The 23537-nt window shown below is 42.8% G+C and overlaps 1 protein-coding gene across 2 annotated transcripts in view; it reads right to left on the bottom strand.

Annotated features, from left to right (window-relative positions):
- Positions 1–23537, bottom strand: part of tbc1d2b (TBC1 domain family, member 2B) — a 127808-nt gene that overhangs the window by 35983 nt on the left and 68288 nt on the right. For both annotated transcript variants that reach the window (XM_080216040.1, XM_080216041.1), the window contains exons 4-6: positions 23202–23362; positions 14190–14407; positions 5336–5728 (exon numbers count right to left, since the gene is read on the bottom strand). In XM_080216040.1, coding sequence (XP_080072166.1) covers positions 5336–5728; positions 14190–14407; positions 23202–23362 — 772 coding nt within the window. The remainder of the gene's footprint in view (positions 1–5335; positions 5729–14189; positions 14408–23201; positions 23363–23537) is intronic.

Genomic DNA, 23537 nt, shown 5'->3' with positions numbered 1-23537 from the left:
ATATGTGGTTAGAAACAGAAATATTAAAGGGTGAGAAATATAAGAAGGGTGAGCAGAAGAAAAGTCTATTCTCAAGTTTACTCTAAAGTTTGAGATACACAAAGTAATCTAAAATCAATTTGCCAAATCAAACTTGCACAGGTGATAAAACAGATCAAACAATGAATTATCTTTTAAATATAGAACATTAAACACATGTAAAATTAGGTCAGTAAATTTAATCTGTGACCTCAATACAAGCTGAGTACTTAACCCAGTGCCAATATTCAGAAATGTTTCAGACATGCTGCTTACTCCATTGCTTCCAATTTTCAATGAACAGCGTTCATCCTAAGAAAACAAACCTCCAAGATTTACTTTAAAACCATAGGATATTTGCAGTGCAGGTGGTGACCATTACGCCCACTGAGCCGACACCAACAATCCTATCCAGGCCCTATCCTGCTAGTCCCCTTGACACTAAGGGGCAACTTGTCATGGCCAATCAACCAAATTTGTACATCTTTAGACTATGGGAGGAAACCGGAGCACCCGGAGGAAACCCATGCAGACATGGTGGACGGGAACATGCAAACTCCACACAGACAGTGACCCAAAGCCAGAACTGAACCAGATCTCTAGGGCTGTGAGGCAACAGTACTAACCACTGTGACACCCACATGCCATGGGTAAAATCAGCACACAGACATCAAGTACCTCTATGACTTTCTTCTAGAAGAAAGCAACTACCTGTAACTTATAAATTAGACCAGATCCAATTATTTTTAATAGGCAGCATTCTTAACCAACAGAGTAACAACGTTTGAACAGATCAGCAGCGAGCAAAAAGATACATATGCCAAAATTAACACCAAACTGGACCAAAGAAGATTGTTTAAAACATGTAGCATGATCTGACCATTCCATAACATGTCAGGGCTGCCATTTTGTTTTCCACACATTTGGGCTATTGTTGCACAGACTTTCTGTAGCTCCGTAGTAACCAGTATCTTTTAGTTATACAACAATTTTATAAAGTAGTAAGAGGTAAAGTTGCCATAGTCCCAGACAACCATAGGCTGTCCTCCCTTTGAGCGGGAGAGAGAGCTGACTGGTGGTGATTTAACCTGAGGATTGCCACAAAGTGCACAGCATGATTTAAAAATGCACCCACAAGACATGAAATGTTCACAAGCCAAGGAACCCAGGGATATCCAGGCAAAGCAATCTTTAGTAAGATGGTTGAAAGTTTCACTAAAATAATTGACAAACTACCCTTCTTCCTTCAGGAAGTCTTTGTTTAGCCAGGAGTAGTAACGATACATTTGCTTAAGAGTGAGATAAAAGCAAAATGCTGCGGATGCTGGAATCTGAAATAAAAACAAAAAAATGCTGGAAAATGTCAGGTCTGACAGCATCTGTGGAGAGAGAATAGAGCCAATGTTGAATTTGGATTCAGACTCAAAACATCAGCTCTATTCTCTCTCCACAGATGTTGTCAGGCCTGCTGAGATTTTCCAGCATTTGCTGTTTTTGCTTCAAATTGGTGCTAATTTAATCCAGTTTATTTTGGAGTCAGATCACAGAAACAAAGTGGTGACAAAGGATCCTTGTTGAAAGCGAAGGTGGTTGGAAAAATTCTTGAGTTCTGATGCCACACACACACACAGCCTAATTTAAACAGTGCCACTTCAGAGCAGCAGCAAATCTTTTGAATTATCCACACTTAAGTCAGTTCCTGTGAGTTGCCCTTCATTCTTAGCAGCCACAGGAACAACACGCATCAATCCATCTCCCATGTAACCAAGCAGGTAAAATCCGATGGAGCAAGGATAGAGGAAGGTGGCAGGATCAGTTTGCTTCTGATAATAAGAAAAAGATCAGCAAAGAAACAAAATTGCACCATTTAAACAAACAACCAGTTTCAGTTCCATATGACCCACCATAAGTAGAATCAAATGGACAAGGGGAATGGAGCATGGGCTTTTCCAGAGCCTTTGGTAAGGTACCACATAGCAGACTTTTTAAAGTTTATTTAGTGTCACAAGTGGGCTTAGATTAACACTACAGTGAAGTTACTGTGAAAATCATCCAGTCGCCCACACTCAGGCACCTGTTCGGGTACACAGAGAGAATTTAGCACGGCCAATCCAACTAACCAGCATGTCTTTCAGAGTGTGGAAGGAAACTGCAGCACCTGGAGAAAACTCAAGCAAACACGGGGAGAATGTGCAGACCCCACACAGAGTGACCCAAGCCAGGAATTGTCCCTGGAGCTGAGGGGCAGCAGTGCCAACCACTGTGCCATAATGCCACCACTTTATGATTAACGTCATAGCAAGTGTCTGCATGGGTTTCCTCTCAGTCCAGAGATGTGCAGTTAGGTGGATTGGTCGTGATAAAGTGCCCTTTAGTGTCAGGGGGACTAAAGTAAATGCATGAAGTTATGGGGATAGAGTCTGGGTGGGATTATGGTCAGTGCAGACTTGATGGGCCGAATAGCCTCCTTCTGCACTGTAGGATTCTATTCTAAGTGGTGTGGGGGAGGGGGAATAGCAAACTGGTTACAAAACAGTAAAGAGGGGCAGCAGGAGGTAAAGGTCCTTGCATCAAACAGGTGGAAGATGGAAGGATCTGTGTCGGGACTACTACTGTTCACCACTGACGTATACTAGTTGGGATCAGCAATCAGAAATTTAATTTTGAAATCTCAGATCAAATCAAAATGGGGGAAGAGGGGGAAAACTGCAACAAAATACAAGATAACATTAATAAACTTTTTGGGTGGGGTATAATTGACAAATGAATTTTAACCGAGACAAGTATGACGCGGTACATTTTAGGAGGAGGATTAAGGAGGTCATGTGTCTTGGAAAATAGGAGTCTAAATTGGACTGCAAGAGTAGTAACATATGTTAATAAAGCCATAGAAAGCACAACACACTGGTATTCATTTCTAGATGAATAATATTCAGAAGACGAGAAATTATATTAAGCATAGAATCCTGGCTGGATTATAAGAGTATCATTCGCAATTCAGGTTTCATAGAAGAATAAGATGTTATTTGGTCTCTCAAACCTGCTCTGCTATTCAACTCCATTAACATGCCGCATATAATTCTTACTAACCTTGCTTAGCAAACAAGGTGTCAAACACAGATGTAAGTTAGCATCTGCTGCTTTTTTGAAAGTCAGTTTCATATTTCTAACAAGCTGTGTAGAAGTGCTTCTTAACTTCCCTCTTGAATAGCCTGGCTCCAATTTTAAAGCCCCTTATTCTACGGTTCCCCAATGGAACAGCAAAAGTTTCTATCTACTCTATTCACTCTTTTCAAAATCTAAATAATTTCCAACAAATCAGCCTTTAATCACCCCTTAATCCTCTTTATCCCAATCATTACAAGCCTAGTTTAAGTTATCCCTTATCACAATCTATCCCTAGGAATCATTGATACTCTGTGCTGCATTCCTCCCAAGGCCGAGCAAATTGGCCACAGACCGCTACAGCCATCTCTCTATTTGAGATAAAAAGTAACACAGCTTCAAGGGCAACACACATCAAGTATGGGAGAGGGCAAGAAACTAGAGCTCCACGAACTACCCCCAGACCTGTATGAGACAGTACCCATTGCTCTTGGCATCATTCTGCAGCACACACTCTAGTCCCCTATTCTAACCATTTGAGATAACTAGCTGCCATTCCTAAGCCAGTAGATCTCATCTAAGGTGTGATGCCCAGAACACTACTCAAAAGGTATGCTCTAATTGGGGCTTTGTTCTATTGAAAATGTCCTTTCCTTTATATACTAATTTTCTAGTTACATTCTATTTGGCCTTGCTGGTACATTTTAGTACTCTGTCTACGTGGACACCTAAAAATCTATTTGCCCTTTCCTTACTTCTAGTTTTCCAACAATTTAATAATACCCAAATCTATCTGTTTTTGGCTCAAAAATGGATGATCTCGCACTTACCAGCATTAAAATTCAACAGTCCCAGATCTGTCCAGTTTCAAAGCTTATTTACTGGTGTCACAAGTGAGCTTAACATTAACATTGCAATGAAGTTACTATAAAATCCCCTAGTCGCCACACCCCGGCACCTATTCGAAATACACTGAGGTAGAATTTAGCATGGCCAATGCACCTACCAGCACATCTTTGGGACTGTGGGAGGAAATCGGAACACCTGGAGGAAACCCACGCAGACATGGAGAGAACGTGCAGGCTCTGCACAGACAGTGGCCCAAGCCACGAATCAAATCCAGATCCCTGGCGCTGAGGGGCAGCACTGCTCACCACTGTGCCGCCCCACAGAAGGGAACAGAAGTGCTGGAGACATTCGAAAAGGATTCACAGGAATGACTCCAGAACTGATGGTTTGGAAAGATTGAATAAGTTGAAAAAAAAAGCAGCTGATTTTGTTTATCGGGGGGTGTGTGTGTGCGCGCGTGCGGGAGGTGGTGAGGTTGAGCCTAGAATTTGGAACCATAAACATAAGATACACAACAATAACTTTAATAGGAAAGTTATGACAGGCTTCTTTACCCCAAGCATGGCGAAAATGGGGAACACCCTACCATAAGTGACTAAGGCAATTAGAATAGACGCATTTGAGGAGAAGTTAATTCCCCACAGATGAGAGGTTAGTCGTGTGACGAGAGATTGAACAGTTTAGGTCTATACTCTCTGGAATTTAGAAGAATGAGGGGGAGGTCAAATTGAGGTATACATCATGATAAAAGATATGGATAAAGTAGACGTGGAGCAGATGCCTCCTCTTGTGGGGCATATGAGGACGGGAGGTCATAGTCTTAGGATACAGGGTAGCAAATTTAAAACAAAGTTGAGGAGAAACTGCTTCTCCCAAAGGGTTGTGAATCTGTGGAATTCGCTACCCTAAAGTGCAGTGGATGCTGGGACAGTGAGTAAATTTAAGGAGGAGTTAGATTTTTAATTGGGAATGGGTTGAAGGGTTGGGGAGAAGGCAGGAAAATGGGGATGAGGAGCATATCAGCCATGATCGAGTGGCAGAGAGGACTCGATGGTCTGAATGGCTTAATTCTGCTCCTATATCTTAGGAACTTATAAGTTAGACAAGTACACGAGGGAGGAATAGAGGGTTATGTTGATAGACTGAGGTAAAGTAAGACTAGAGGATATCTGTGTGGAGGGTAAACATTTGCATGAAGCTATTGGGCAAGGATGGTGTGTTTCAGTGCAATGTAAATATTTCCTGTTCTCCAGGACACTTACATGGTGAGAAAGAGAAGGAAGTACCTTTTGAGGGGTGCAATTTGACCACGTGACGAGTGACAGATCTGCAATGTGCAAGTACCAAAAGTCAGAAATGATACCTTCAGCATGTCCAGCTCTTGCAGCTCCTTGTGTACAGAGGATGTTAGAGTAGCTGCTGAAAACACGCCTGAAGGCGAGCGATTGTTCTCACTTTCATTGAGCTGCCGGGATAACTTAATAATCACTTCATCTTTGGCTTGGATAGTTTCTTGGAACATGTTAAGCTGGTCACTCATGCCGGCAATTTTATCCTGAAGTCCTTTCAATTCCTGCTCCATGTGGTCTTTCTGTTGGTTGATGTGATCCAGCTGATCGTTCAGGGCCTGTATTCGGTCATTTTTCTGGTGCAAAAGTTGAGACATTTCTTCATCCATTGAAGCACCGTCAGCGTTGAGAAAGTATTTCTCCTGCTGGGAATATTTCAACGTCTGTCGTAACAGTCGCACCAATTCCTTGGAAAAGAATCAAATGCCATTAGGTAAATGTCGGTATTAAACTCAATGCCTGCATGTTTCTGGAGGTGATAAATTAATATATTTCAATAAGCTTCTATCATTATCAGTCAGTAACAGATTAACCAAAATTAAGCATTTAATTTTATTTATTTACCACCTTCAACAGAGTAAGGCACTTCACCAGAGCACTATCTAAACACAAGGAAATTTTAGGGAGAATGACCAAAAGTTTAGTCAAAGATTTTAAGAAGAGTATATCAAAGGTGGAGAGAGGGGAAGAGTGTCGGTGATGTTTAAGGAAGGAATTCTGGAGCTTAAGACCCAAGCAGCTGAAGTTGACAAAAAGTGGAGTGATTAAAATCAGGGATACTCATGAGGCCAGAATGAGAGCAGTGCAGATATCCAGGAAGCCTTGGAGGACTTGGAGATGAGAGGAAGATAGGAAAAGGCTTAAAACCAAGAACAAGAATTTTAAAATTTATGCACTGCTTAATTGAGAAGCGTTGTAGTTGAAGGTTGATTTGTGGATGATTCTTGGTGAGAGTTAGGACATGGGCAGTTAACGATGGGGAGTTGGAGGCTGACCAGGAGGGGATGTGTTGGAAAAGGCTAGAGGTAACAAGGGTATGCTTGAGCGCTTCAGCAGGTGAGGGCGGAGTCAAGCATTGCTCCTGATGTACAAACAGGTAGTATGGAGACGATGTGTGGTTGAAGCTCACCTTGGGATCAGATATGACCAAGGTTGTGAACAGTCCGGTTCAGCAATATACAGTTGCCAAGAGGAGGGATGGAGTCAATGTAGAGAATGATGTCACTGGCAGGAACCAAAGACGATGGCTTCAATCTTTCTAATGTTCAATTGGAGGAAATTTCTGTATGGTTTTGAATGTCAGCCAAACAGACTGACTATTCAGAGTTAGTGGAGAGAGGTCTCACGGTACAGCAAAGGGTAACCAATGTACAAGTGGAATTGAGGCTGTGATTACAAATAATGTCACAGAGGTGTAACCATGAAGAAAAGAAATGAGCAAGGGCCAAGGGTAGATCCTTGGGGGAAGGAAGAGCAGGAAGAGAAGCCAATGCAGATGAATATTTGATAATGAGTGGACTGTCCAGTATTTCCCACTCAGCTGGATGATAGCGGGGAGGCATTGGGAGGAGGATGGTAAACAATGTCAAGGGTGTAAACAGTTCAGGAAGAATGAGAATGGATAGCTTTCCTGTGTCACGATCACATAGGATGTAATTCCTGACTTTGATAAGAGTTGCTTCGTAGTGAAACGCCCATCATTTTTGCAAATGCTCAAACTGCATTTTAAAAAAAATCTGTCTCAATGAAAACTGGAGACTCTTTGCACCCAGCTTCAAATTTGTCCTGAGTCAATATCTTATGTACAATAATTTAAAAAGCAATCAGAGCTGACTGAGTCAGAAATCATGCCATTTTACTTAAAGATGCTAGAAATAGCATTTCAGTATGAACGACATTGTTGATACATTAAACAGCAGGAATGGCAAGATTCTGTAGATAATTGGACCCATTGAAATGGAAAATTCAAATCATGGACAGGAGGAGATAGTTGTCTAATAATTACAAAGCTATTGATTTAAAATTAATATAGTCCTTGACAGTTTCAATCTGTGGAGTGAGGATTTTTAACATCTTTCCAATGGACTGATGCTATGGAAATTCAACATGACCCCCGGGGCAACTAACTACCCTCAGCTATACATCGGAGCTGCTAACTACTCGGGTAACTCACCCCATATAGCAACTAACTACCAGTCTGCACAACCCACAGAGCAACTAACTACCCTCATCTATACACCCCTCGGGGCAACTAACTACCCTCATCTATACACCCCTCGAGGAAACTAACTATCCTGGCTTCATAGCACACTAAGCACCCATTCAGGAGACTTTTGGGTAAAGTTGTACCAAACAATAAGACATTTAAAAAATGCATGAAACATCAACTTTTCTGAAGCAATGGAATGAAATTACCTCAATTATAATTATCTCAATGATAATTATAATATCCAGAGGACTTAACATTCAAGGATTGCCCATAAAATAAATTGCCCAAAGAAGTATAATGTTTTCAATGCAAAGGTGGTGTAACCAATGCTTGTATCGTAGCCAAATGCTTGAACTTTTTAATAAACACTTAGAATTTGCTGAGTCAGTTTATACTAAACAATTAATTGGAGTTGGAGATTCTCACTGGTCAGCAAACAGCTCTATCCCATTAGAAATACTACTGGGATTTGGCAATTTTATTAGAAGTGTAATGTCCCAATTTTTCCAGAAGAAAACCACAATCAGAAAAAGACTGAGATCATTCCATTTACCACTTTGTGGTTAGAATTCAAATTTATCTGGTGAAATATTCAAATATGAGAAGTTGTTGAAAAAGCCAGAAAACCCAGGTCACTCAATAATGGAAAGTAAGAGGACTGAAGCGATGTAAGACAATATTTCCCTGACAGTGTGCATGTCCAAATGCAACCCTGTGTTATTCAATAGCACATCAAGTCCAACAATAAATCAAAATCACTTCAGATAACCCACTCCGGAAGCAGCCATCCGTCAGCCCTTGCCTATTCTAGTGTCATGCCTAGCCACTTCAGCAACTGAAGTTCGATGATCCAGTGAAAGTTACCATGAACAGCATGACTATCTTTAAGAAATGTAGTTTTGCAGTCAGTAACTAACACCAATTCAAAAAGGAGATACCAGTGCTGAGATATACAGGAACTCCTCCAATACCTCCAAAAGAGGACTGTGCCAAATAAAGGAGGTGGTACGGAGCATAAATGATGTATAACTTGCAGTGAGGTGGTGCTGTATCACAATCTGTACTGCAAGAATGGAAAGTCTTTCTCCCATCCATGCAGATATGGCTTATTGTCTATATTCGTGTCACAAGTAGGCTTACATTAACACCGCAATGAATCAAAATCCCCTACTCACCACACTCTGGTGCCTGTTCGGGTACACTGAGGGAGATTTTAGCACAGCCAATGCTCTTAACCATCACATCTTTCGGACTGTGGGAGGAAATTGCAGCAACCAGAGGAAACCCACGCATACACGGGGAGAACATACAGACTCCATGCAGACAGTGACCCAAGTTGGGAATCAAACCCGGGTCCCTGGCGCTGAGAGGCAGCAGTTGCTAACCGCGGCGCCACAGTGGATGGAATATGACAAAATCTCCATCTGGAGTTTCCTCTGCATTTGAGAAATGAGGCATGCGCAATTTGTTGATGAGCCAACTACGTGGCTAATAAGCTGACAGAACTCATTACACACGTGCAACAAAGTTTCAGCTTTTTCTTTTTGACCCTGGCCACAAAAACTGGTCAAGCCTTCAAATCTCAAACGGGAGCTTGCTGGGAGTATGTTATTAAAGCAGGCTATAAACATTTTCTCACACAGCAGGAAGGAAAATCGTTCTTCTGATGTTTTCCTGCAAGCTGAAAAATAATCGTTCCCATGACCTGCTCTGTCATACTGTCCCTTTCAAAACATTTTATAGCAGGATGAAAAGTCCAATTAAAATTTGAAAAGCTTCTCTAATAGCAGATTCTTGAGTATGCTGTGTCCGATCTGCATCACGCTGAAACTTAGCATCTTAAATACTTGAATCAGTACATGATGTGTGGGTTAGGTGGATTGGTCATGCTAAACTGACCCTAGTGTCAGGGGGATTAGTAGGCTAAATATGTCAGGTTGCGGAGGTAGGGCCTGGGTGGGACTGTGGTGGCTGCTCGGGCCTCCTCTGCACTGTGGGGATTGTATGGATTTTATGGGGCTTGGCATTTTCCCTAGCCACTGATTTACACCTGTTTTTGATTTAGATATTCTAATAATTTTAGGAGAATCTTTCAGCATAACTTGGCATCAACAAAATGGGCAGTTTTGGGTCTGTTGGGTTGCGCCCAAAGAGCAAAATTTAGGCCCGAGTGTTTTTTGTAATGAAATACCCAGAGAAGCTATACGGTCAAACTCTCTCCACAATGGTCCCACTACTTTTTAGTTTCCGTCCATTACGGCTACGTTAGCAGAGAGACACAGAACCACAAAGCCAAGTCCAGAAGGCAGCCATCCGCTCCATATTGCTCGTGCCAAATTTTTGTTGGATAATCCAAAGCTCACCCAGTGCTCTGCCCCTCCCTAAAATCCCCAATAACAACTGAATCTTGCTACAAAAACTGCCCACTTCAACAACAACTTTCATTTACAAGTGTTTTATGAAATATCTCGAGCTATTTCGCACAAGCATAATTCGACAAAGGCTGACACCAAGTCAAAACTGGGTTAGCACTGTTGCCTCAGCACAGGGAACGAGGTTCAATTCCCAGCTTGGGTCACTGTTTATGTGGAGTTTGCATGTTCTCCCTGTGTCTTCCTCTGGATGCTCCAGTTTCCTTCCCCATTCTAAAAAACATGCTCATTAAATGCATTGACCCGAACAGGCATTGAACTGTGGTGACTAGGTTTCACAGTAACTTAATGTAAGCCTTACTAATAAATAAATCACAACCCCAGGGACCTGGGTTCGATTCCCAGCTTGGGTCACTGTCGGTATGGAGTCTGCACATTCTCCCTGTGTCTGCAAGGGTTTCCTCTGGTTTCCTCCCACAGTCTGAAAGACGTGCTGGTTAGGTGCAATGGTCATGCTAAATTCTCCCTCAGTGTAGCTGAACAGGCCCCAGGGTGTGGCGCCTAGAGGAATTTCACTAACTTCACTGTACTGTTAGTATAAGCCTACTTGTGATACTACTAAAAAAACTTTAAAGTTTGAAACAAGAGACACGAGGATAGATGACTGAAAAGCTTGATTTATGCAATAGGCTTTGATGAGCATCCCAATAGAATTACAAGAATTGTCGACATGAAGGAATATAAGTTTGCAGAATCTATTTTCTTACTATTTACTGATTAAATACTGGCTTACCTCCCAGTGATAAATCATCCACTGCTGTGGAGTGAATGCTGACCATGCAGCGTTTTAGTAAATGTGCCAGAAACCAATGCAAATAGCAAGCTTTCAAACAAAAGTACAAACTGAATCATTAGATACCCAAGCTGGAAACGTGTACTTAAAAAAATACAAGTTTGGAATCTTGCAGTTGTACAATTTTAATTGTCTAACAGTGTAATTTTACTACATTATGCAATAAAAAGGAATCTCGCACGAAATGTACCATCTGGAAGGAAGATTCTCCTTCCTGACTCTGTCCTGGATTATGTCTTAAACTGATGTTATTGCCAGTAAAAAAAAATCATTGCCTTAGTTTGATCCAACTGCATACCAACATAAGCCATAATGGCCATTATTACATCTTATGCACTTAGAGCCCTCCTCACATGGAAGATGATGTATCAAAAAGCAAGAGATGCGATAGAGTGTGGGCAAAGGAAGAAACAAGTTGGATCAAAGGGAGGCCTAATGTCTGGTTGAATGAAAGGATTTTGAAAATACAAATGAAGCAAAACACCTTCGAGCTCTATCTCCAAGATAGCCAATGGTTACTCATACTACTGAACAACTGTGTTTTTAATCACTCATGCGTGGAACATGGGTGTCACTGGCTGGCCAGCATTTATCGCCCATCCTAGTTTCCCAAGGGCAGCTGAGAGTCAACCACGTTGCTGTGCCTCTGGAGTCACATATAGGCCAGACCAGGTAAGGATGGCAGATTTCCTGCCCTAAAGGGCATTAGTGAACCAGTTGGGCTGTCCTGACAATAGTTTCATGGTCATCAGGTTTTTAAAATTGAATTCAAATTCCACCATCTGCCGTGGCAGGATTCAAACCCAGGTCCCCAGAACATTAGCTGAGTTTCTGGATTAATAGTCTAGCGATAATACCGCTAGGCCATCGCCTCGTCAGATGGGAGGCTATATATACAGTACACTGAGGATAGCCAATCAGCATAGAGAGCTTGGAAGCAGTGTTTCAGTGGAATTAAATTGATGGCTAGTCAAAAGAACAGAGCAATTAACACACACCTTTAAACCTATTAGCAACCTGAGCATTTATTAAAGCCTGGTTTTGCTTGTGCCTGACATGCCACTGCATTTATGCAAATATCTGAATTTGTACAACCGAAAAACCTTAACACAGGCCCTTCAGTTGAAAGATACATGTTTGTAAAGTGACCATGCTGTACAAAATAAGGAAACAGCTTACAGGATTTAAAATCCAAGATCAATCTACTGCAATTGCCCTCAATGTTTTTTTTTTAAAATCCATCTGTTGCACAGCAGAATAAAATTTATATTTCACAATCTAGACAGTTGCACAATGTATCCAGACGCAAGGATCTGGTTTTGATCAACTTATGCATTCTGAAGGATTGCATGCTGGCAAACTGTGTCTGGACACAACATACTAGAAACCGGATGATTTAATGTTTAGCCACAATTCTAACAATTAGATCAAATCCAAAATCAAACCAAAAATATTGGGAGCAGGATTACCATAGATCAAATTCTCTGTTTCTGGATAGAATCCTTATAGTGTAGAAGGAGGCCATTCTGCCCATCGAATCTATACCAACCACATCTCACACAGGCCCTCTGTCCCTCATCCCACCCATTTAACCTGCTAATCCCCCTGACACTAGGGTCAATTCAGCATGGCCAATCAACCTAACCCGCACATCTCTGGACTGTGGGACAAAACCGGAGCACCCAGTGGAAACCAGGCAGACAAGGAGAGAATGTGCAGACTCTGCACAGTGACCCAAGCTGGAAATCAAACCTGGGTCCCTGGCGCTGTGAGGCTGCGGTGCTAACCACTGTGCCTTGTGACCACCCTGGCTGTACTGTACTGAAAATATTGTACCTAGCTAGTTGAAGAGGCTGGCAACCTGAGTCGAAATGTGGCAGATGGAATTTAACCCAGACAAAACGTTGTGTCTTTGAGTAATTATTTGAGAGATTTCCAGTAAGGGAGGCAGTTTTCAGTTTTTTTCTTGTTAGAACAATCCTATGCTAATCCTGCTCTCTCTCCCCAGAGTCTTGCATTTTCCACACAGATTGAAATATTTAATTTGCCTTTCCATCAGAAGATGCAATGGTCTCTCTCTCTCTCTCTCTCTCTTTCTCAACCAATCCCTGTGGTAAAACTGTAGGGGAATATCTTTTGTGTTGTCAGCCTGACGTGATTTGAATGTGAAACCTTCCAATGCAGGAATAAGACGTATTGCCGTTGGGCCACAAACGCACCAGTAAAAATGATTCTATTGCTTTTTCTGTTGTTTTACTGATTTCAACAAGAAGTTAGATATAGCTCTTGGGGCTAAAGGGATCTAGGGATATGGGGGCGGAAGGTTAGATCAGGATACTTCATAGTCCATATCCTCCAAACCAGGCAACATCCTGGTAAATCTCTTCGGCACCCTTTCCAATGCAACAACATCCTTCTGATAACATGACAACAAAAATTGTACACAATGCTCCAAATGCGGCCTAATCAAAGTCCTATACAGCTGCAACATGATTTTCCAAGTCCTATATGCCCCGACTAATGAAGGCCAGCATGCCATACACCTTCTTGACCATCTTGTCCACCTGAGTTGCCACCTTCAGGGAACTGTGGACTGGCACGCCTGGATCTCTCTGTATGCTAATATTTCTAAGGGCTCTACCACTTACCGTGTACTTTTCTTCTGCAGTGGACCTCCCAAATCGTATCACCTCACATTTGTCTGGGTTAAATTCCATCTGCCACCTTTTGACCCAGGTCTGCAGCCTCTTTGACTATCTAGGTACCTCAGTTTCAGCCAGTAGTCAGGAAGTGTCAAATAGTGATCTGATGTAGCTTCTACACCAGCCAGTATTCGTAAAGCTGGAAATGGACGTCTGCTGAGAAATCAAACCTAAAAACTACATGGCTTTTTGGTGCCACATGTCAATGCTTCAAAAGTGACACTATTTTGCAAGGCATTTCCTAAATACAACCTTGCCTTTAACAATTTATGAAGCTCTTTTAGAATCTTTGATTTTCATCGATAACTGGCACTTCAACCATTCATATCTGGAATCATGATTGGGGAGGTGGTGATGGCCCAGTGGTATTATCGCTAGACTATTAATCCAGAAACTCAGCTAATGTTTTGGGGACCCAGGTTCTAATCCCGCCACTGCAGATAGTGGAATTTGAATTCAATAAGAAAAATTTGGAATTAAGAATCTACTGATGTGCATGAAACCACTGTTGAAAAAACCCACCTGGCCCACTAAAGTCTTTTAGGGAAGGAAATCTGTCCTTACCTGGTCTGGCCTACACGTGACTCACAGCAACATGGCCGATTCTCAACTGCTCCCGGGCAACTAGGGATAGGCAATAGATGCTAGCAAGCCAGCAACGTCCATGTTCCACGAATGAATTTAAAAAAATTGGAAGTCATGGATAATGCTGTCTGTCCCTTCACAGCTTACCTTTTGACTGATTAAATCTTCTTTCACCTTGTTTAACTCTTCTTGTTGAGCTTGAATTCTGGACTGAATCTCTGTTGATGCCTTTCCATTGGTAACAATCCATTCAACAGGTGATGACTCACTGCTATTGCGGCTCTTTGACGTTCCAATCATGTCTCTCAAGAATGGTGGACGTCTAACACGTGTTGCTCTTGCAAAATCAAAAGAAAATGCTGATCCTACAGAAAAGGCCAACAAATTTCCAGATTGAAACACGACTATTATGAACAAAATGAAGAAAAGAGATCAATCAGGATTTAAATTATTGAAAATCCATCGACAATATCTGATGTTGGCCTTCAACATTTTGAATTTAAATTTTTAATTTTAAACATTTTTTCTTAACCACTACATTAAAAGAAAAATCACAGAATCCCTACAGTGAAGTGGCCATTCTGCTAATCAAGGTTGTATTGACTCTGTCTGAGAGTACCTTATGATGTGGGGATGCCAGCGTTGGACTGGGGTAAACACAGTAAGAAGTCTCACAACACCAGGTTAAAGTCCAACAGGTTTATTTGGTAGCAAACGCCACTAGCTTTCGGGGCTCTGCCCCTTCTTCCCACACATCTGACGCAGAGCCCCGAAAGCTAGTGCGTTTGCTATCAAATAAACCTGTTGGACTTTAACCTGGTGTTGAGAGACTTCTTACTGAGAGTATCTTAGCCAGTCCCACTCCCCCATCTATCCCTGTAACCTCCCACATTTCCTATGGCTAATCCCCCTTACCTTACACATCTTTGGCCACTAAGGGGCAAGTTAGCATGGCCAATCACTTAAGCTACACATCTTTGGAATGTGAAAGGAAACCAGAGCACCTGGAGGAAACCCATACAGACATGGGGAGAATGTGGAAACTCCACAGTCACCCAAGGCCAGAAATGAGCCCGGGTCCCTGGAGCTTTAAGACAGCAGTTGAATCACTGCGCCACCACATCACAAAAATGTAGCATCGTTGCAAAATCATTTTGACATTGCTCAAACCAATCCCACAGCAATGTAGAATGAGAAAACTACCTTCAGGGCTTCTCAATCCTCAGAATAGGCCTTGCATCAAAACAGACCTCGACTCCACGATCACAATGCACTTGTACAGCTAAGGCCTGCATTGCACTGACCTGCAAAACTGTGCAGATTCTGATGAAATGTACAAAAGAAAATTTCTAACTTTGTGCTCTGCAATTTAAGTGGTCCTTCAATGCAACGGAAGAGTTCTCAGTAAAACAGATTGGAATCGCACAGCTCAGGACGTGGTCTTCCAGTCCACTGTGCCTGATCTGACACTGAAATAGCAGCCATGCTTTAATGCCACATCCCTGCCCATAACCCCATTAGCTCCTCAACCTCAAGTACCTCCCCAACTCCCTCTTAAAATTCACATATCTGTTCTCACCACATTTTTGGTTACAGCATTCCAGATCCTGACAATTCAGTGAAAGATTCTGCTCACTAGATCTTTTGCCAGAGGTTTTAAATCTGTGAAATCTGGTTATTGATCCACTCCCTGGAGGGAATTTACTTGCTCAAAGCTTTTCATCACCCTGAAGGCCTCCATTCGGTTGCCTCTTAACCTTATCTATCCCTTCTGGCTGTGAAGAAAGTGGAAGGGTGTGGGGAATCTGTGAAACATCCATATTCTTGATAGGAGTTAAATATATACAATTAAACTGTACAACAGCACATGAACAGCAGTGATCATAGAATCCAGACAGTGCAGAAAGGGGCCATTCGGTCCATCAAGCCTGCACTGACAACAATCTCACCCAGGGCCTAAACCTGTTACTCCACGTATTTACCCTGTTAATCCCCCCAACACCAAGGGTCAATTTAGCACGTCCAATCAACCCACACATCTTTGGACTGGGAGCAAACTGGACTACCCAGAGGAAACCCACACAGACACAGAGAACATGCAGGCTCCACACAGACAGTGACCTGAGGCTGGAATTGAGCCTGGGGCTCTGGCGCTGAGACAGCAGTGCTAACCACGTGCCACCCTCAGGACGCCATGACACACTCCTGTAGCAGAAGTTTCTGCAAAAGAAAAAAATAGCTGATCAGAGTGTGGGAGTTCTGAACTCAAGCTCATTCGATGAGGGAAGGGGGAACTAAAATCTGGAGGGCACAGCACACAAATGATATTAACTGCATAATTCACACTGAACTAAAGACAGCTATACAGTCTGTGCAGATGCTGCCCCACTGATTTATATGCATTTCGTCATTTTAGCTCTTCTCTCTACAATTTGATTATCACGTGTATTAACATATTGAAAAGTATTATTTCTTGTGTGCTATACAGTCAAAGCATACCATTCATAGAGAAGGAAATGAGAGTGCAGAATGGAGTGTTAAGAGTACAGAATGTAACTCTAATTAGCTACTGGGTTCGAAGTTTGGAAGATAAATGTGACATCTGCACTTTACAGTCTGTCATCCTTTAACTCAGAAAGTTATCTTATAGAAGAACAAATGTAAATTACTCTGCCACATGAAGTAATGAAGTCATGTTTCTTGTGGTAGGAAATCATTGTTGCATTATTGAGCTTGCAAAGTTTCTCTGGGGACCTGAGCAGGGGATTTAAATGTCCCTAGATTTGCATACACACTTTCACTACCCATAGCCTGGTTGCAGGAAGGAACGTTTTGTGTGTCAGTTTTACTCAGCCTGGGAGGTGACAGATTCAGATTCCCTACAGGACATTAGACCATTCAGCCTATTGAGCCTGCACTGACCACAATCCCATCCAGGCCCTATTCCTGTAACCCCATATATTTACTGTGCTAATCTGCTAATCTCCCTGACACTGATGGATCAATATTATTTGTCTCTTGGCCCGGGGGGGGAGGGGCTTGCACGAAGGGAAAAACATGAATATTGGTTCCACCACTAAATTTTGATGGGGTGGGATCTCAGCCTGGATGGGATTGTGGTCAGTGCAGGCTCAACGGGCTGACTGGCCTACTGCCCTGTAGTGAATCTAAGAATCTGTCACCTCCAGGCTGAGATTAAAACTGACATGCATAATGTTCCTTCCTGCAACCAGACTATGGGTGGTGAAATTGTGTATGCAAATCTAGGGACAGTTTAAACCCCCTGCTCATGTTCTCAAAGAAACTTTGCAAGCTCAATAATGCAACAATGATTTCCTACCACAAGTAACGTTGCTTTGTTTATGTGGCAGGGTAATTTACATTTGTTCTTCTGTATGATAACTTTTTGAATTAAAGAGAGGAGGTCTGTAAAATGCAAATATCACATTTAACTTCCAAACTTGAGATTTCCAGAGGACCATGGCTCAGTGGGTGAAATATCACCCTCTGATAATGGAGTACTGAGAGTTGAGAAGAAACTGTAACCTTGATCCAGAGCAGTATAGCACGCAGGTAAAGTTATACAGTTGAAGATACGTCAGTTAAGCTGCAATGAGGCTGCAGCATGGTGATAACCCAAAACCTTGGTTGATTTAATGCAAAATGGACTATTAATAAAGGTTTGTCGAGAATATGTGGTGACAGCATGCAAGACTTGCTGCAAATTCAATACGCTGTAGATGTTTTACAGAGATAACGTTAAAACTAAGACAAGACTAGATAAATAGGAAACTAAGATTAACTGCAACAAAGGCTGTTCCACTTTATTCAAAATTTAGTTTGTTATCTAGAGCCGAATTCCAACTCTGTTGCTGATGATAAAAAATTGTTGGCTAATTATATTGTTTGTGCAAAGGTGACTGAATTATCAGGTACAGCTGCAATGTCACATACTTGAAGATTCGCCAACCACGTTAATTAGCTCCGTGAAAGATTTCATTTACGTAAGAACACAAGAATTAGGGGTAGGAGTTAACTGTTGGAACCTGCTCCGCCATTCAATAAGATCATGGTTGATCTGATTGTAACCTCAACCCTACATTCTTGCCTGGCACCCTCCTCCAGCCCCCAATAACCCTTCAGCCCCCTCAAGAATCTATGTAACTCTGACTTAAAAGACTCTGCTTCCAATGTCTTTTCATCAGTTCAGACTCATGACTCTAAGAGAAAACAAAATCTTCTCATCTCGGTCTTAAATGAGTGACTTCTTATTTTTATGTATGATCCCTAGTTCTAGATTCTCCGACAAGAGGAAACATCCCCTCCGCAGTCACCCTGTCAACCTTGCAGGTTCCAATCAAGCCTCTTACTCTTCTAAACTCTAATGGACACAACCTAACCTCTCAACCTTTCCTCAGTTATAAGACTGGCCACATCTTATGAAATACCTTATTTTGGCACCTGTTTTTTCTCCCACTAATATGGTGGACATGTGGAGAATCATTTTTACACAGCAAACTGTTGTGATCCAACGTGCTGTGTCTGGAAACAGATTCAGTAGTAAAACTAGAGTCCTATAGTGCAGAAGGAGGCTATGCAAACATTGAGTCCACACCAACCACAATCCCACTAAGGCCATATCCCCATAACTCTATGTATTTAGCATAGCTAGTCCCTCTGACACTTAGGGACAATTTAGCATGGCCAATCCACCTAACCTGCACACCTTTGGAAACTAAGGGAAAATGTGACATGGCTAATCCACCTAACTTGCACGTTTTGAGACACGAAGGAGCAATTTAGCATGGTCAATCCACCCAACCTGCACATCTCTGAACTGTGCGAGGAAACCAGAGCACCCAGAGAAAACCCATGCAGACAGGGGGAGAATGTGCAGACTCTGCACAGACAGTGACCCAAGCTGGGAATCAAATCCAGATCCCTGGCGCTATGAAGCAGCAGTGCCAACCATTGTGCCATATTTAATAGGGAATTAGATAAATACTTGAAAGGAGGGAAAACTGCAGAGCAATGGAGAAAGAGCAGGAGCTCTAACTGAATAGCCTTTTTATAAAGCCAGCTGAGGCAGAGAGAACCAAATGGCTTCACTCTGTTCTGCATGGTTCCACGACAAATGAGCTACTGATGGAGCCTCAAACAAATACTGATTTTCACACCTAATGGCTTAAGAAACAACTGAAAGGATTCTTGGAACACACATTGCCTGTTGGCTGAAATGTGTTTTCACATTGCTCTTCAACTGCCAGCTCTCCGAGCAGGGATTTCCTGCACTTGGCAGGCACATCAAAAGAAAAGCTGGTAGGTTAAGCTGCAGCAAGAAGAGTCTGTCAGTGGTTCTTCCTGGCTGATAAACATGCGGCTACTGTCACTACAACAGCAAAACATGAGAAACAAATATCTCCATTATCACCATGGCAATGTAACTCATTGGCGCATGCAAGGAATGCTTTGGCTGCTACTTAGGGGGAAAAGAACAACTGGGCATCGTGCACAGAATAGAATCATTACAGTGCAGAAGGTGGCCACTCGGCCCACCGAGTCTGCACTGAAAACAATCCCACACAGATCCCTATATATCCCCCTAACCCCACATATTTATTCTGCTAATTTACTATGGACAATCCACCTAACCTGCGCATCTTTGGCAAAACAAAAAAAATGCTGGGAAATCTCAGCAGGTCTGACAACATCTGTGGCGAGACAGCACATCCAACGTTTCGAGTCTAGATGATCCTTCGTTAGAACTGACAAAGGGTCATCTAGACTTGAAACGTCGGCTGTACTGTCTCACCACAGATGTCGTCAGACCTGCTGAGATTTTCCAGCATTTTTCTGTTTCAGGTTCCAGCATCCACGGTATTTTGCCTTTATCTGCACATCTTTGGAGCGAGGGAGGAAACCAGAGAGCCCAGAGGAAACCCATGCAGACTTGGGGGAAACATCCAATCTCCACACAGACTGAAACACCCATTGAACCCAGGTCCCTGACACTGAGAGGCAGTACTGCTGACAACTGTGCCATCATTCCTGTGTCATTCTTCCCTTAAGTCCCGAGAGAACAAGGTTAACACCAAAGCAAACGGAGACTCATTCCCTACCTAGGGCAAATCTAACCAAAGATTTGCAGGACAACAAAACAGGCTGGCTCTCACTAGTGAAAATGGAATCTTGTTTCACATTTATAGTGACACATTCATTCCATTATTGCTGTCCCACTGACAATTTTAACCTGTGCCCACTGCCAAGAGTCAGCTTCCACAAGTTGAGCAGAACCAAAACTTGAACCCTTATCTATTTGAGGGGGACAGAAAACCATGAGTGTGTTACCTTTAGGATGTCAGGATACCCATCTGGCAGTTCACTCAAGTGGGGGAAAACATCACAATACAGACAGACTAGAACTAGGTAGATTTATTACAAATAAAAACACAACATGCTGGAAAATTTTGGCAGGTCTGACAGCATCTAGAGAGAGAGAGTAGAGCCAACATTTCAAATCTGGATGACCCTTTGACAGATTTTTTTTTAACAACAGAAGCAGAAAGACGTTCAGAAACATGCTTAGTTTAAATGAAAATTTTTTTTATAAGTCAAAATTTCTGCAGCATTTTAGAAGCTTTCAGCAATCCCTTTACTCAATGCGTTGAATGTGAAGCTGCTCCTGTCTATCTCAGGCAGTACAAAGCAGGATAATGGAGGTCAGGAATGACAGAGCGTAGCTTATTTTGACTAGAGTTTATTTCATCATTAGTTGATCCAGCATCAATGACCTGACAACAACTAAGATGTGAACCAATCCTAGCATTAAAATGGGTGAGGTGTGAAGAGCAGTCTCCTAACTAGACATTCAAAATGTTTTGGACCATTGTATATATTAAACTTTCCTCCGTGCAAACTCCTTGATGTAGCACAATGAACATTCTCCCTTATCCAGTCAGCAGCCTCACGCGTATCAATGAGGAACTGCCAGTCTGCAGCAAGTATTAAGAACATAAGAAATAGGAGCAGGAGTAGGCCATCTAGCCCTTCGAGCCTGCCCTGCCATGCAATAAGATCATGGCTGATCTGAAGTGGATCAGTTCCACTTTCCCGCTTTCTCCCCATAACCCTTAATTCCATTGCCTACCAAAAACCTATCTACCCATGTCTTAAATATATTTAGCGAGGTAGCCTCCACCACTTCAACGGGCAGAGAATTCCAGAGATTCACCACCCTTTGAGTGACGAAGTTCCTCCTCAACTCCGTTCTAAACTGCCCCCCCCCCCCCCCGGATTGAGGCTGTGCCCTCTAGTCCTGCCGTCCTTTGAGCGGGAAGAATCTCTCTACCTCTACCCTATCCATCCCCTTCATTATCTTATACGTCTCTATAAGATCCCCCCTCATCCTGCTAAACTCAGAGTACAAACCCAGTCTCTTCAGCCTCTCTTCATAGTTCCACCCCTCATCTCCAGTATCAGCCTAGTGAACCTCCTCTGCATTCCCTCCAAGGCCAAAATATCCTTGTGCAAGTGCGGCGACCAAAACTGCACATAGTATTCCAGCTGCGGCCTCACCAGTGCCCTGAACAGTTGCAAGACCTCCCTGCTTTTATATTCTATCCCCCTCACTATTAAGGCTAGCATCCCATTTGCCTTCCTGATCACCTGCAGACTGGGTTTTTGCGACTCACGCACAAGGACCCCCAGGTCCCTTTGCACTGTAGCATGCTGCAGCTTTTTGCCCTTTAAATAGTAATCCCTCCTACTATTATTTCTGCCAAAGTGGATAACCTCACACCTGCTACATTGTACTCCATCTGCCAGGTCCTCGCCCACTCGCTTAGCCTATCTAGATCCCTCTGCAGACTTTCCACACCCTCCACACAATTTGCTTTTCCACTTATTTGTGTCATCAGCAAATTTCGACACCCTACACTCAGCCCCCTCCTCCAGATCATCTATATTAATGGTAAATAGTTGAGGCCCCAGCACCGATCCCTGCGGCACTCCACTAGTCACCAACCGCCAATCAGAATAGCGCCCATTGATACCAACTCTCTGCCTCCTATTAGACAACCAATCCTCTATCCACGCTAACACCTTACCCCCAACTCCGTGCACCCTTACCTTCTGAAGCAACCTTTTGTGCCTTATCAAATGCCTTCTGAAAAATCGAGAAACACCACATCCACCGGTTCCCCTCTGTCTACCGCACTAGTCACATCCTCATAGAATTCCAATAAATTCGTCAGACACGACTTACCCTTAACGAATCCATGCTGCGTCTGCTCTATCAAACAATTCTTCTCAAGGTGCCTCGCTATTTTTTCTTTGATGGCGGATTCAAGCATTTTTCCCCACAACAGACGTTAAACTAAGTATTGGTTAGCACTGCTGTCTCACTGTGCCAGGGACCCAGGTTCGATTCCTGGCTTGGGTCACTGTCTGTGCGGAGTCTGCATGTTCTCCTAGCGCCTGTTCCTGTTTCCTCCCACAGATGGAAGGGCGTGCTGGTCAGGTGCACTGGCCATGCTAAACTCTCCCTCCGTGTACCCGAGCAGACATCGGAGTGTGGCGACTAGGGGATTTTCACAATAACTTCATTGCAGTATTAATGCAAGCCTACTTGTGACACTTATACACTTGTAAAAAAACACATTTAAAAATTGCTTGGATATGCACTTGCGGTGCCATATTCTACAGAACTATGGGACCACGAGCTGGGATTAAGCTGGATAGCTCTTTAATTGGACATTAGCAGGGTAACTAAGTGGGGATAGGGCCTAGATGGGATTGTTGTCGGTGCAGACAATTGGCCTCCTTTTGTTTTGTAAGATCATGGGTGAGACTTTACAGCCTTGCGCGTCCTGAAACCACAAGATCTTGCCCGAAGTCAACAAACCTTCCCCTGATCCGCCCCTTGCCCATTCTGAACCCCGTGGCGGGCGGGGGGTTAAATTCTGGCCATCATCTTTATAATACAATGGTTGACTGTCCAGAGAATTACAGAATAAAACCACCAGACTACTGAAGCCAGATTATTGCAAAGCAATGGTCGTACCCAAGCATGTAATCTTACTGAAAAAGTGTATCTGTTTGAACAAAAATGCTTTATTTTCTGTATGGACAGAACTGCACCTGAAAAATGAAGTGACAAACCTCTATTCGTTTCTGTAGCATTTTTTCTCTTTTCTTCGTGCGCTGTTGCTTCTTCTAGCTCTTTGAGGCTGGGATCAAGTAGCTCCCAGTCCTCAGTGTAGAAGACACTTCGGCGGTTCTCATTGTTTCCTCTTCCTGGTTTCAGGTTTGACATCGAATTCCTGCATAGAGTTGCAGAGAATGAAACCAAATTAGAACCATAACAACTTGTATTTATCCAGAAACTTTAACCTACTGAAATGCCCCAAATCTGACACTGAGCCATGTGAGATCTTAGGGTAGGTAACCAAAAGAGCTAGGTTTTAAGGAGGGTCTTCAAAAAATCAAGTGAGGCAG

Source organism: Carcharhinus amblyrhynchos, chromosome 32, assembly GCF_965287045.1.
Source record: "Carcharhinus amblyrhynchos chromosome 32, sCarAmb.v2.hapA, whole genome shotgun sequence".
Taxonomy (NCBI): domain Eukaryota; kingdom Metazoa; phylum Chordata; class Chondrichthyes; order Carcharhiniformes; family Carcharhinidae; genus Carcharhinus; species Carcharhinus amblyrhynchos.
Note: the sequence above shows the minus strand (reverse complement) of the source record. Positions and strands in the feature narration are given on the sequence as shown.